This window comes from Rattus rattus, chromosome 12 (assembly GCF_011064425.1).
Source record: "Rattus rattus isolate New Zealand chromosome 12, Rrattus_CSIRO_v1, whole genome shotgun sequence".
Lineage (NCBI taxonomy): Eukaryota > Metazoa > Chordata > Mammalia > Rodentia > Muridae > Rattus > Rattus rattus.
Window position 1 is genome coordinate 3,233,025 of NC_046165.1, and position 15,952 is coordinate 3,248,976.

General features: G+C 46.9%; 1 protein-coding gene across 5 annotated transcripts in view; it reads left to right on the forward strand.

Moving 5' to 3' along the window:
• Positions 1-15,952, forward strand: part of Dock9 (dedicator of cytokinesis 9) — a 256,367-nt gene that overhangs the window by 144,819 nt on the left and 95,596 nt on the right. For all 5 annotated transcript variants that reach the window (XM_032917515.1, XM_032917513.1, XM_032917510.1 and 2 more), the window contains exons 10-15: positions 6,889-6,963; positions 8,396-8,536; positions 9,577-9,774; positions 10,129-10,251; positions 14,583-14,665; positions 15,182-15,304. In XM_032917515.1, the coding sequence (XP_032773406.1) occupies positions 6,889-6,963; positions 8,396-8,536; positions 9,577-9,774; positions 10,129-10,251; positions 14,583-14,665; positions 15,182-15,304 (743 nt within the window). The remainder of the gene's footprint in view (positions 1-6,888; positions 6,964-8,395; positions 8,537-9,576; positions 9,775-10,128; positions 10,252-14,582; positions 14,666-15,181; positions 15,305-15,952) is intronic.

Genomic DNA, 15,952 nt, shown 5'->3' on the forward strand with positions numbered 1-15,952 from the left:
TTTGCTTTTTAATAATAAAGTGAAGTGGTGCCTGTCCACACCCACATGTTAAACACTATAATAGAAATATGCTGTGTCTATATAGGATTGCAAATAGACCAGCATTCAGAATTGACCTTTCTCTATATAAATCTTCCCGGCTGGGACTTTGGGTATTGTTTTTCCTTGGGACTTTCCACAGAATCTTTTTAGCACCTGCCTATTAAAGCTAACTTTAGAGCCCTCATTGTAACCTATGCCTAGCCTGGAGGAGTTTTGGGTTCTGACTTCTGTGTTTATTTTCATACTTTTTCGCGTGTGTGTGTGTGTGTGTGTGTGTGTGTGTGTGTGTGTGTGTGTGTATCTGTGGTGTGTGTCTGTGATGTGTGTCTGTGTGTGTGTATGTATGTATGTGGTGTGTCTCTGTATGTATGTGGCATGTGTCTGTATATATCTGCGGTGTATGGCTGTGTGTGTGTGTGTATAACTGTGTGTCTGTATATATGTCTGTCTCTATGTGTCTGAAGCCCAGGGCCTTGCATATGGTAGACCAATACTCTGTTACCCTGCACTCCTCACCTCATCATGTTAGGAAGTCTAGGCATCGTTTAGCACCCATACATGCGTGTTTCCTTGTTTCTGGATGCCCAGAGGTCCCCACAGCAACATTGAACTGCTTGACTCTTAGTTTTGAAGCAGCACATTGATGCAGTCTGGAAATCAGAAAGGAACTTTCGAGGCACCCAGTGAGCAGGGTGGTCACCTAGGAAGCAGCCCGGGTTATCTGAACCCCGTGTCTGTTATTTAACACCTGCATTCTCAAGCCAGGCATGGGGGACACATAGTACTGGGGAGGAAAGTAGGAAGAATACAAGTTCAGGATAAGCCTGGCTCATCCAAAAGCCTATCTTAGCCAAAGAAAATCCAGTTTCTTAGCCAACAAGAAATCCAATTTTTCCCCTATGGAGATGCATGAGAATTTTAGTTCTGTCTTCTACTTCCTGGCCAACGTAAATTTTCAAAGGCAAATAGGGGGAAATGTATTGTCCCCAGGGTGTTACCGTGAGGAGCATTGGACCTGTGGATCTGTCAGTCAACTATGCCTTCTGCTGGCCTACTCAAGAGTTGTGTATGAGGGGCCCTGCTCTAACTGGAGGCTGCATGCCTGCACCTGACTGTGTATAGCTACAGTGCTAGGGGTGTGGCTAGTCGGTACTTGTTGAGAGAGCATGGGAACTGGCTAGTGAATGGACATCCTGTTTTCAGGAGAAATGGGGCGGGAGGGGTGCAGGGAGAGAAGGGGAGTGTACTCTGGATAAAGAGGTCAGGCAAGCAGCAGGCAGGAGAGGAAGGGGTTGATGGGCAGGAGGCTACAGTGTGAAAACTGTAGAGGCTGCCTGGGACAGTGGGGCGAGGCTGAAAGTAGCTGGGGTGACTTAGTGACAGAGTCCTCTCTGGGCAGCTGGTCGTTACCTAGCTCATCCTGTTCCTCTGGCTTTTGTTTTCCACTGTGACCGAGACTTGGCCAAACAGGAAATGTCTGACAGGAAGTTGTTTCACTGCAAAATAACTGAAGTTTCATCCTGGAATATTATGGACTGGGCTCATGATGTGCGTGAAGCCGACCTGGATTTTCAGGGCTGTTGGTGTGTTCTTGGAACTGTTGCTTAGGGGAGTATGGGCACTTCTTTACTGTTTCCATATCGGGGACACGCTGTATTTACCCAAACTTTATCTTTTCCTCATATTGTCTAGCAGGAAAACAAACTTTTTATTGCAAATATAACAAAACACACAGCATCAGTCTATACTTAAAAGTATTTATATTTAAAAAGCCTCTACGAGCCAGCGAACTGGTTTCTTCCAGAACTCAGGGAGCTCCTTGCTCTGATGGCCTTGATGTTAGGTGATGCTGGAGGGTGTGCATTGCCTTCTGGTGTGAAGGGAGCCAACTCTCTTCATTCTTTTCCTCCGGGGATGGGGGAAACAGTAGCTCTCAATTTGTCATCTTGTATTCTGAAAGAGAGGCGGTTCACGTGACTCCAACAGCTTCCACCCGATTTCTTTTTTATCCTTTTATCTCTAAGTCAATGAACTTTTCTCTCCAGGTAAACCTTCCATAGTTGAATACAGGACAGAGTGAGGTTCACAATTTTATGGTCTCTTTGAGGCTGGCTAAGGGCTGGGGCCGTGCTCAATAGGACTTGTGGGAACCCATGTGGTTTCCTGGACACATTTTTATAAGAGTTTTAAAGCCAAGTTTGTAACAAACACTTCCTTCCCTAAGTCCCAAACCAGAAACCCATGCCATTATTACACTGAGGGGGACTGGCTGCGGTTTGGCAGTCATTTGCATTGCTAAGCCTTCCACTTCTAGAATGTTCTAGCCTGGCTTTGTGTCTTGAGGTGAAACATTTGTCCTTCTGAGTTAAACGTCACAGATGCAGTGAATCTGTGTTGTGGTGGCCTTTTAATTTAAGAAGTAAATAATCTGGGGAGGGAGCTGGAGAGATGGCTCAGTGGTAAGAGCCCCGACTGCTCTTCCAGAGGTCCTGAGTTCAATTCCCAGCAACCACATGGTGGCTCACAACCATCTGTAATGGGATCCGGTGCCCTCTTCTGGTGTGTCTGTGGGCAGCCACAGTGTACTCATATAAATAAAATAATTGTTTTTAAAGTAAATAATCTGGGGGCTGGAGAGAAGGCTCAGTTGTTAAAAGCACCAGCTGCTCTTCCAGGGGACTTTATTAGATTCCTAGCGCCTACGTGGTGGCTCATAACCCTCTGCGTCTCCATTTCCAGGGATCAGAGACCCTCTTCCGGCCTCCATGAGTGCATGGTTCAAAGGCACACATGCAGGCAAACCACCCATACACATAAACATTTCTAAAAGAGGGGATTTTGCCAATGGTTTTATTTCATTTTGTCTAAATGACTCGACAGTTAACACAGTATTTTTCCTGCAGTGCACCTCGGAATAAATAAACTTGCCCATAGGTTTATTTTTCACTTTAAATCATGTTGTCGGCTCACAGAAAACCAGAGATGCATTGCTGTCTTCTGGAGACATGAAAACGTCTGCGACTGGGCTTACCATCTGTTGCATGGGATGGCGCGTTTTTTGTTTGTTGGTTTTGTTTGGCTGAGTCCTTCTCTTTGCCGTGTGTGCAAGTGACAGCTTCTAGGGAAGCTCTGCTCCTGTCCCCGTTCCTCACATTTCCCTCTCTGGCCAGGAAGCAGCCGTGGCTGTCTGAAGGACGCCTCCTACAGCCACACTCAGCGCTGACCGACCACAGGCTATTTTCAGAGCAGGACTGAATTCTGCCACTCTGAAATGCACTCAATTGCATAGTCTTGGGATAATTTTTTTTTTAACAGCTGTATTTTTGTGGGCACGTTGGCTGTGAAAGTACATATTATAAGTACCTTTGCTAAGCATTGATTAAGATTTTACTTTCGTGCTTCCTGTCAGGAAAACTGCCCATGTTGGGTAAAGAAGTTAATCTTTTATCTTCACGACCATCCTCTTCCTGAGAACTGCAGTGGTAACTTACTCTGATCCTCTTGCACCTCTGGGCACAGAGAGAACGTGCGTGTGCACGTGTGAGGCCTTTCGATGCTTCCTAAAATGCTGCGATTTGCCCGTTACTTTCCCAGTTAGTTTTTCTACCACTTAAACGCCTTTCATGGGTGCCTCTGTGTCGGCAGAGCGGGCGGTCTCTTTGCAGATGGATCACACGCAGGCCAAGGATGTGGGTAGTTCATTGGTGGGTAGTGTATGCGTTACTCGGTCGTGTGTCAATGAGGAATATTTAGGTGATACTCAGTTTCAGCCTCTGTAAATTGTACGGTAAACTCTGTGGCATGTAATCCGTGAACTCAGATTTCAGGAGGGTCCCAAACTGCAGTTTCCAGGCCAGAGAGTGTTGTATTTTTGATGTTTTTAGATATTGCTAGTTTCTTGGCCTTAAAGAGTGCAATTTATATTCCTGTTTCTCTGCCTTAGTCCCAAAGTTTTATCTAAAGACTATTTTAGTCCACTGCCTCTGTTTTCTATTGCTCTTTCCATAGTTCTTGTGATTTCATGTTTATTTGCTCTTTGGGTTTCGGCTTCATGTTTAACTTATGTATTCATTTTTTCCTTTTCCTCTATTTTATTATAGTCTTCATTTTATTAAATATACTTTTCTATTTTTGACTTGTGGAATAGTTAAGAATCTGGGCTTCTAAACGAGTTAAATATGAGCTTCTACTCTATGTCGAAACTGTAAGAATCACTGGGGCCCTTGCCATAGCACCTTGTCCCTGATGAGCAGGGACAACAGAAGAACCAGCCTCTGGAGGCTGCGTAACTTCTCGGTTATTGTCTGGTACTGGGGGTTAAAGTAGAAGAGGCGTCTGTCGTGCTGGGTCTGTGCTGTTACTATAGCCCTAGATTGTGAATGTTAAATGGGCACTAAGGAGAGCATCTAGCAATAGACACCGGGCATTACCAACCAAAGTCAGTTTTCGTAATCATTATTATTCCACCCTCCCCCCCATTCTCATTTCCCAGATCCGTCTTACTTGATGGCCTTCGGCCCCATCATGCACTGGGCTTTCCCTTTGTCTGACATGTGACTCTGGGCCTTGGGAGGGGTGGGAGGAAGTTTAAGAATCCAGTTTTGCTTTTTGTCTAGCTCATGGCCCAGCAGCTGTATGAGGTAGATCCTGGCTTTGACTCCTCAGAATCTGTCTTCTTTCATGGAAGGACATATTCCTTGGTGACAGAGGCCATGTTGGGAGGCTTTGTGTCTAATTTGGCTACAGACATATTTTCTCTTTTATGTACACGTCTTATCTGCTCTCCAGTTCTGAAGACCTCAGAGTAGTTTTGCTGTCTCTGCTAGTTTCTCATCTCCCGGCACAGTCAATTTAGAGAGCAAGCAGCTTCCAGGAGGACACCAGCCATTGTGTCCCAGATCACAGTCTTTGCCTTTGTCGGAGGACCCAACAGGACTAGCATACAGTACTGCTTGCCACTCCAGTCACCTCGGCTCCTGGAGAAGCTCCCTGACAGTTGACAGTGTGTTTGTTCTTTGGGCTCAGTGAAGAAAATTCCACCTACATGTGGTACAGTTTGTTTTGTGTGTGTTTAAAAAAAAGAAGGTAAAGGGAGAAAGGAGATGGAGTGAGATCAGGCCCTCTCAGACTCTATATGGAGAGGGCCTGCCTCCACCACAGGGACATATTCTACCCAGAAAGCATGACCAGGAGCTGCAAAGAGTCCCGCCCAAGAGGTCACTCGTAAATGCCACCATGATAAATATAGCTGCGGCTAACCTGTGGCATCATCTTGTACATGATTTTCCTCAGAAACCAGAAGTCTAGGTAGGTAGACCAGTTGGCTCAGAGAGCCCATTATGAATGTCATTTCATCCACAAGTAGGTTAAATGTAGTCATGGGCGTTCGAGTCACAGCCAAGGACCCATCACAACAACTTAGTGACTGAAAAGTTAGTAAGATTCTTAATTTCTCATTGGCTTCATTCAGAGACACAATAATAGACGTCACTCAGCCATTAACAGAGAGGGCACTGTGGCTGTCACTGTCCCATGGTCTAGGGCAGAGAGGCCACATCTGTCTGTGGGGAAAGTATGGGATGATGAGGGCACGTTATAGTCGGTGCTCTGTATTATCTGTGAAAACCAGGAGCACACTACAGGAGAGACCAGTAAAGAGGTTAAAGATGACTTGAGTCTTGGGACTGTAAGCCTCTTTCACACACACCCTCCAAGTCCTGCATCTCCATTTCCAACATGCCACCCTATGTCTGTGTCCTTCTGTGGCTTCTCCTCTGCCTGCCAACTCCCCTCCACTCTGTCTGTCCTCAAGACTTCTGTCCTCTTTGGTGTGCCGATGTCCTCCAAGCCTGGAAATCGAGTGTGTGGCTGTCTACTGAGAGACTGCAGTGAGGCCATCTACTGAGAGATTGCAGTGAGGCTGTCTACTGAGAGACTGCAGTGAGGCTGTCTACTGAGAGATTCCAGTGAGGCTGTCTACTGAGAGACTGCAGTGAGGCTGTCTACTGAGACTGCAGTGAGGCTGTCTACTGAGAGACTGCAGTGAGGCTGTCTACTGAGACTGCAGTGAGGCTGTCTACTGAGAGACTGCAGTGAGGCCATCTACTGAGAGACTGTAGTGATCTACTGAGAGACTGTAGTGAGGCTGGCTACTGAGAGACTGCAGAGAGGCCGGCTACTGAGAGACTGCAGAGAGGCCTGCTACTGAGAGATTGCAGTGAGGCTGGCTACTGAGAGACTGCAAGCAGAAACCTCCCAGGCACAGCTCTATGAGAAGCCAGTGGCATCTCTCCCACAGCATTACAACGTGAGCTTCCTATGCCACGATGGCTGTGGAGCCAGTGCCTCCCAGAGACTAGGCAGCGTTGTCTCATAGCCTGCATTTATAGATGAAGCTGTATCTTACTGACTTCCCTACTGCTGTGAAGAGATACCGTGATTGAGACACATTGTATAAGAAAGCGATCGCGAGGGCTTGCAGCTTCAGAGGGTTAGAATCCATGGATGTGCGGGTGGGAACATGGCAGCAGATAGGCAGGCCTGGTGCTGGAGCAGTAACTGAGAACGTACATCTTACTCTGCAGGCTCAGGGTAGAGAGGGCGGAAGCTAGCTGGGAAGGGTGGGGGCTTTCCAAATTTCAAGTCCCACCCCAAGCACTACAGCTCCTTCAGCAATTCTTCCCCTCCTGGTTCCACCAACTGGGAATGAAGCATTCAAAGAAGTGAGCCCCATGGGGCCATTCTCGTTCAAACCGCCACAGGCAGCGTGCAGACATACTCAGTACCTCTGGGAGGTGGAGAGCAAAGGATTTTGTTAACTGCAAACTTTATTTATTTTATCCACAGAGCACCAGAGAAGCAGAAATCAAACTGAAAAGCGAGAGCAGAGTGAAGCTCTTTTACTTGGACCCAGATACCCAGGTAAGAGCTAATTCAACATTTAAAATGTAAAGGTCATGAAAGTTTAATATTCAGAACTGTCGAATACTCAGAACAGTGTTTAGCCAGCTTCCGAGAAGGCACCAGCCTGGATCTTGAGGTCGACAGTTATCGTCCATATAAGGTACACCTGAAAATAACCATTAGACCGTGGCCCACATCGCTGCAGACACCCAGAGGCAGTAACACTTCTCAGCTAGCTTCAGTTCCTGCCAGAAGCCTGGGAGTGTGTGTAACCCACATCTCGGTCCCACAAAGTCCAAACACAGTGTGACAGAGATCTTCAGGGCCCAGGATGGCGAGTGCCACATAGGTGCCAGGAAGGGACAAGGGTCTGCTGTATTTCCTAAGTGCAGTTGTCCCCCACATCTGTGGTATTTTTAATAGAACAGCCTCTCCCATTTAGCTTTAATAATAACTATTTTCTCTGTTTCTTCACTGACTTCCTGTTTGTACACTGTTTACTGTAGTAATATGCACAAAGCACAAACCTTACAATTTTAGCCATTTGAAAATAGAATTCAAATAAAAAACAAACCAATTCAGTGGTATTAAATATGTTCTCTGCAACCGTTACACCATCTGTTTCCAGAACAGTTGAATGTTTTCATCTTTCCAAATTGAAACCCTTTTAAATAGCAGTCCCCCGTGCCTGGTCATCCCTAAGACCCCAGCGACCTCTTTCCAACTCTAAGAATTAACTATTTTAGGAAGCTCATCAATGTGGAGTCGTGCAGAACCTGCCTCTTGTGCCTTCTGTTCCGTAACATGTTTCCGAGGATTTATTTATCAATTGATTGTTCTATGTGCTGGGCAGTGCATGTGCTGTGAAACTTCAGCCACACGTGGAGGTCAGAGGACGACCTCAGAGTTGGTTCTCTCCTTCCACACTCTGGTCTGCAGGCTCGCATGGCACACAGGTTACCCAATCCGAACCTCCTTTAACTTTTAAGACAGCATCTCACTATGTATCTCCGGCTGGCCTCAAACTCACAGAGAGCCACCTGCTTCTGACTCTCTAGTTCTGGGTTTATAAGTATGCACCACCAGCCCCAGCCCTGAATTTCCTGTTTAGTAGTGAGTGTGCATGTCTGACTGTATGCACGCATGCGTGTATGTACGTATGTAATGCAATGTATGCCCTTACACATGGGTGTTTAGGTTGTTTATCATGTTAATCCATCAAGCAGGTATAATATACATCAAGCAGGTATATCTTCACATATGTGACTGTCATGAGTAGCAGCGTGTGTCTAGTAAATATGTCTACTAAATATTAACAAAGCCACAGTGCTATAGTGGATGGGCATGTACAGCTTTCCCAGGTTTTAGGCAGTTTTACGTGAGACCATTCATGCTGGGATTTTTCAACGGGAGCACCATGTGTTTATATATCCACATTTTCCTTTTAAAGAAACTCGACTTCTCATCTGCTGAACCAGAAGTGAAGCCGTTTGAAGAAAAGTTTGGGAAGAGGATTCTCGTCAAGTGCAATGATTTGTCCTTCAACCTGCAGTGCTGCGTCGCAGAGAACGAGGAAGGACCCACGACAAATGTAATTTTCCTTTTCAAAAGTGCAGGCATTCTTTTAAAAAAAGTCTCCTCCTGCCTCGCAACACTTCACATTTAGAGAAGAGAATGTTAGTGTTACTATAAATCTTCCTGCTATACTCCAGGCTGGACTGACATCCCAGCTGGGCAGGTCAGTCCCCTGGCCAAGGGAGCAGGAGACAGGCTCACCGTAACCCATGCTGAAGAGATAGGTGGGATCATTAGCTCTCTCCTATTACTGTATTCTTTCTCCTCCCCAGAATCCCCACCTCCCAGCATAGTCCCTACATCAGCTGATCATCCATGGGGCTACACACACACACACACACACACACACACACACACACACACTTTTTCTGTATTTCTTTCAGATACTATCAGAACCCTGTTTCCTGATACTCTGGTCTTCTCAAAAGCTCCCTCCCCATCACATGGCTGCTTGTCCACCACGTATCTGACCTCTGTGTTGGCTTAAAAAGCATGGCTTTCTCCCCACTTTCCTCCATGCATGGCTTTCTCCTCTCTTTCCTCTGTTCCGTTTCCCTGGGCAGCTGCTGACTTTTACAGCTAAGTTGCCAAGGGGATTTAAAAAAATAAAAATGTCCTCAAGTTTCCAAACAATTTTTAAAGAATAAATGTTGAACAATTTCAGGTGTCACAGGTTTCTCCTTACATTGCAGCCAGGGTGCAGGGACCTTGCCCAGAGATGTGCAGGGCTTACCCTGGGGTATGGGTGGGGTGAGGGGAGCCTGTAGCCAAGGATAAGCTGGCAGACTTAGCAGCCGGTTCCATCTTAGACGCTCCGAGGAGACCAGCTGCCCGACCTGGAGAGCATGCATTTAATAGTGAAGCTCATGAAGGGGGAATGAAAGTTTTGTTTCTTACAATGCTTTATAGCCTCATCTGTGTGACAAGGATGAACGTTGTCATGTCAGGTAATCTTTCAAGGAGACAGTCATAAACAGGGCTCATCACTCTGCTTACATAGCAGCATCTGTCCCAACGTCTTTATGATCATAGGGTTTTATTGATGTTATTGTTCAGGTGGAGCCTTTCTTTGTCACCCTGTCCCTGTTCGACATAAAATACAACCGGAAGATTTCTGCTGACTTCCACGTGGACCTGAACCACTTCTCAGTGCGGCAGATGCTGGCCCCTGCATCCCCAGTGCTGATGAACGGTGGTCAGAGTCCACCTGCCTTCCAGGATGCCCTTCAGGTGGCCATGCAGTATCCGAAGCAGGTGGGGAGCACTCGCACCACTCAGACTTCTTGTTATATGTTAGATATGCTCGGTGAGGCCTTGTCATGCACCAGTGGGCTGTTTCTGTCGCTAATATAGGGCAGGGTATTAATAGTGGACTGAAAGCAAATGGAGGGAGAAGTGGTCTTTCTGTCACTCATTTCCGTAAGCCTTCTCCTGTTCGCCTTCCCTACCAAGCAGACATTTTGAGCAGATGTGGACTGAGGAACCTCTGAGGTGTTCAGCCTCGGTCTCCTCACTGGTTGGACTGTCATGCTATCGTCTGCTGCTTTTGTGGTGAGGGGACATTCATCTGTGACTTCTCCTGACTAAAGAGAACCATTGTCTCTCTAGGGAATATTTTCAGTCACGTGTCCTCACCCAGACATATTTCTTGTGGCCAGAATTGAAAAGGTCCTCCAAGGAAGCATCACGCACTGTGCTGAGCCTTACATGAAAAGTTCAGACTCTTCTAAGGTAGGAATGGCTTTCATGCTTTGCGATTGCTAAAAGTAACAACCTATGAAATGGCTTTCATGCCAAACTTCAAACTTAGGAGGTCAGAGGTGAGCCATACTCGATAGTCTAAAGCACATAGATGGGTTGGGGAGATGGCTCTGACACTGAGGTCAGAGGTGAGCCATACTTGATAGTCTAAAGCACATAGATGGGTTGGGGAGATGGCTCTGACGCTGAGGCACTTGCTGCAAGTGTGAGAACCGGGATGCTAATCCACAACACCTACATCTGCCCCGTCTCTAGTCCCAGCACTCATGAAACAGAGAGCGAACCCTCAAGGTAAACTGACTAGTTAGACTAGAATCAGCAGGCTCTACGTTCGAGTGCAAGCTAGCTTTTCAGTAAACAATGTGGCAAGCCATCAGTAAGATGCCTCATTCAACTTCAGTCCTCCACAAACATGCACACATGTACACAGCCTTTACACACTTGTGCAGACATGCACACACATGTAAACAACCTTTATATACACATGTGCAGACATGCACACACATGTACACAATCTTTATGCACATGTGCAGAAATGCACATACATGTACACAATCTTTATGCACATGTGCAGACATGCACACACATGTACACAGTCTTTATATACACATGCAGATATACATCAGTCATGATGCACACCACACATGGAAAGATGAATACTAAATCATAGAGAACAGTTACATGTATTTACTGTCCATTTTGATTTTATGTACCTGGTTTGTTTTCGTCCATGCAGAGAATCAAGCCCAGTTATCGGCACATGCCAAGCATATATTCTGTCCCTTTGCTAAGTTCTAGCTCCTATGTGTCCAGTTCTTACTAAAAGTATTCTCTAAACCACCGAGCCACCTCTCCAGCCCTTAGTGAAAGCATTCTCACATGTAAATAAAACACATCATTTGCTATTCTATTCTAACAAATTAGTTTTTCAAAGGAATTATTAGCTTGATACTAAGTTTTGTCTCATCTAAAAGCACATGTTTTGAAGTCAACCATTGCTGATGTGCCCCTTGGGTTCTGGAGTCATATTGTAACCCACATTATAGAACTACTAAGTATCAGAAGTCTAGGAACTTAGGAAATAGCGACCTACAAATCTTCAGTTGTTTTCTTACTGTCCCGTGGCTGGAGACAGGACAATGGTTGCAGCTTTCTCACAGCTCTTCATTTGGATTGGACAGGGATGTTGAGAGCTGTTAGAGCGTTGGTTTGGTTTGATATTAAGTGTTCATTTGAGAGAGGCCCCAGTGCACGAAGAAGGAATGGTCGGCCGACCCAGTGTGGGTGGACACCTCAGACCTCACACAGAGGCTTACCAATGTGGCTCAGAGATTTGAAAACGTCATTCCTGTGGCCACCTATATATCCTAGGCACAGCCACCAGGGTGGATAGAATGGTCATTAAAGGACACGTTCATGGATTAAGAGGGCCTGAGTGCTGAGTGCCAGCATAGCCAGGCCACTTCTGATGCCTCTCACCTCCGTGGCCCCAGTGTCCCCCGTGTGAGCACAGAATAAGGTTGACCAGCCTGCCTTCCTCACAGGCCAGGGTGAGGATCACTCAAACATGGGACAGACAGTGCTGAGAACACCACACATCCATGAAATATCCCTGAGTCCAGCTCCCATTGAGTAAAAGCCCATTTGCCAATAATCTTCAAATGCTAAGTTTTTTGGCTGATAAAAGCTGAATGGAGTATGCTTCCTGGAGAGAAGCCATCTTAGTATTTCAAGCCAAGTCCGAAAAACATTGGATGAGAAGTTCTTTTGAGCTGTTTATTGTGGTGAATCCACAGTGACCTCGGGCAGGGCTGTGCTGACAGAAGGTGTGTCCGAGGTGCATATGATCCACATCCACGTGGTGGCCTGCACACACATGAGCTGAAGTCCAGCAGTGCATGCTGGAGCAAAGCAGAGGCATCACGGTGGGCCAACCTTTCCTTGGCCTGCTTCCCAGCTTTCCTCACAGCTCCACAGCGTCTCATGAAGTCAAGGCTCGAGGCTCACCCATCTCATGGCTGGAGAGAAGTAGTGATAGATTGGCATGGGGCTATTACCTTGTTTTGCCAAAAGCTTTGCTCTCTGTTTCCCAGGCTGTGTGGTATTCACCCAGACCATCACTTGGAACAGATTTCCATTGTGTGGGGCAAGGGAGGGCTCTAGAGGAGACGCAAGCATTGAGTTCTTGCTTTCACAAGTATTTTCTCTCTGTGCCCTTGGTTGGTTCTCATTTTCCACAGGGAAGACGTGAGTCTGTTAAACCCTCATGTGTAGTATTGATTTTACCCTGCCATGTACTTGCACATGGCTGCTCCAATCTTTTAGGGGACTTTTTGTGGTGCTTGAAATAAAACCCAGGGCCTTAGGCATGCTAGGTCACCATTCCTTCCTTACTGATTTGTTTGAGGCAAGATCTTACTATGCAGCTAAGACTGGCCCTAAACCTGATCCTCCTGCCTCTGTCTCCTAGTGCTGGGATTGCAGGTGTGCACTATGATGCCTAACTAAAATTCTCAAATCCAAACGTATTTACTGTAAACCCATGGGAGGAAGAATTAGGTGTCTTTGTTCAAGGACCATGCACTCCCAGAGCCTGCTATAAATCACTCAGGGAGGAAGGATATATACACACCACTAAAAAAGAAAGGGTGTGCTAGATACTCTCCTGGCATCTGTTTGAAGCAAGATTGTTTTCGGGTTCACCCTTGAAGGTACTGATGTTTTCCACAGCATAATTGTGGAAGGATCCGGGTTTTATAGTGAGACGGCTCACCCCGTAGAGGCCTATCATCTGCGGGATCACAGAGCTGCTCTGATGGACCTTTGCATGGGCAGCTCTGTTGCTCTAGTCCTGTCTCCTAGTGAGTGCTTCTCATGCTTGATGGTGTGTGCAGATCACTGGAGGGCCTGCAGCATGCAAATCATGGCCCACAACGGCTAGGGCATGGTGCTTGTCTGACGGTCACCCTGACTCTGCAGCTCAGAAGGAAACGAAGCCTCTTAGCGGTAAGCAGTTTTTCAAAGACTGCTTGATTTGACACACTCAAGTAACAAATGTCTTCAGATTCCTTCCTACACACAGCATTCAGGTCCCCTCTGGACTATCCTCGACCACAGGCCCTTCCTACACATACCACGCACGCACACACACACACACACACACACACACACACACCACACACCACACACACACACACATACACACACGCACACACACACACACACACCACACACACATACACACACCACACACACACACACATACACACCACACATACACACATACACACACACACATACACACACACATACCACACACACACACACACACCACACACACACACACACACACACACCCACACACAACAAACACCCACACCAAACACCCCACCCACAAACCCCCACAAACCCCCCCACAACAACAAAACACAAAAACCCCCACACACACACACAAACACAGACCACACACTCAAGTAACACACACACATACACACACACACACACACACACACACACACACACACACCACACACACACCACACACACACACATACACACACCACACACACTCACCCACCACATACATACACATACCACACACACACACACACACACACACACACACACACACACACACACAGCATTTGGGTTCCCTCTTGATTATCTCAGATCATGGAGGAGAAAGCACGGGGCAATTGATTACCCATAGACCCACTCTTCATACATGTCATCGGCCAAAATCCAATATGTTTGATGTGTTCTGTCAATCCAGAACAAGCCAGAATTGGTCTTGAGGCAGTGATAGTGTTTATGAAGGAAAAGCGCAACAATTGAAGGCCCGGGTGTGGTTTAGCCAACACCTAGTTATGCCTCCCCTATGCACGTCTCCCAGGTTATGGTGTGGGTTAGGAGCTGAGGAAACTTAGTGTGTTCTTAGTGTTTTCCTCAAACTCTGGTACACGGATATTTGGGCATGGATGCCTCAGTGGCCTATAATTAGCCCTTAGTCAAAAAGAAATAAAATCTGTGAGAGGAAGGGTGCTGTAGAGTGCCCTGCTTGTAGTTTGCAAAGACCGAAAGGATATGTATGCGTCTTGGAAATAAACTCTGTAATTCTGAGAATCACTGCCAGGGTCTATGCTAAATGAAGAAGTCTGACTGGCTTTGACGCCAGCACCATCAGTGCTGTAAGCAGGGCCGGGTGGTATGGTGAGGGCTGGTTTAGCGATCACGTGGCGGTAGCTGCTCTGGTCTCTGGTCTCCTGAGGCTGAGCATCTCAGGGCTCTTCTGGTTGTTCCAGGTTGCTCAGAAGGTGCTGAAGAATGCCAAGCAGGCATGCCAAAGACTAGGACAGTACCGAATGCCATTTGCCTGGGCAGCAAGGTAAGGGAGACGCCTTTTATAACTGGGATGGACCGATGGACAGACAGACCAACACACAAGTTGGCCTACCTATTGAGTTGATTATCCTGAGTCAGAGATTCAAACTGGTGAGATCAAAAGTAAATAATCCCCAGTTCTGAGCAAGGGCACAGAGAAGAGAGGACTCCAGCAGGGCAAACAGGAGGTTTGTCCTGAGAGAGCCCTGGCCACATGCCTCCAGCTCAGATGGTGCAGCTGGGGACTCGAGGAGCAGCCTCTCGCTGTCTCCCCCCGACCCCCGTGTCCTGTGTGAATGTGTGTGCTGTTTCCTCGGTACAGATTTTTGGCTGGGAACAGTTTTCTGTGTAAATCAAGTTAGTTGTGGTCTTCCTTATTAATACTTACAGCATTGGGGGATAATGGGTTTCTGTTGGCCACAACCAGTGGAATCGTAATTAGTCTGTGTGCAGAGACCAGAATCGTCCTTATTTTGGTCTTTGGAAACTCAGCCCTTGACGTATTGTTTCTCTGTTCCAGGACGTTGTTTAAAGACACATCTGGAAACCTGGATAAAAATGCCAGGTTTTCTGCCATCTACCGGCAAGACAGCAATAAGCTCTCAAATGAGGACATGCTCAAGCTGCTCGCAGACTTCCGGAAGTGAGTTCCACACCTTCGCTTGTTCCCACACCTGAGGAGCTCTGTGGTGGTGGTGGGGGGAGTCATGTAAATTAGTTCATGGGGCAGAGGAGGAATGGGTGGGGACAGCGTTTCCTCAAGGACAGGAGAAGGAGCAGAAGATTCTGCTTGACTTGAATTCCTACTGGTTGTGTAGCATGGATTGGGGGTGGAGGTAGGCACAGGCAGGAAGAGCCTACTTGATGGACCCCTATCAGATGGACAGGCCGCAGCAAAGCCACTGCAGGAGGCAAACAGAAGCAGTGGACCACTTCAACTTGTAGAGGTGCAGTTACTGGTCTGTGGCTTCCTGACTGGGTATCAGGAAGAGAAGAGCAGTGGCCAAAGAAACAATTGACAGGTGTCTGACTTGCAAGACTGATTGAAGGGTCTCCTGGTACTACTGAACAAATGCGGGGAAAGGTGACAATTTACATAATCCTTACTTTAGCTGTAACTGTAGCAAACCAGGTCACTTCGTAATACCAAGAAAGGTGCCCCCAGCTAAAAGCTTAAAGGACGTTGGTAGGACATTTCTCCCAGTCTGCAGGAGACAATACTTTCTGCTTCCCCCAGCTCCCGGTTTCCTGGGATTTCCTTGACTTATAGCAGATCGCTCCAGTCTGCCTG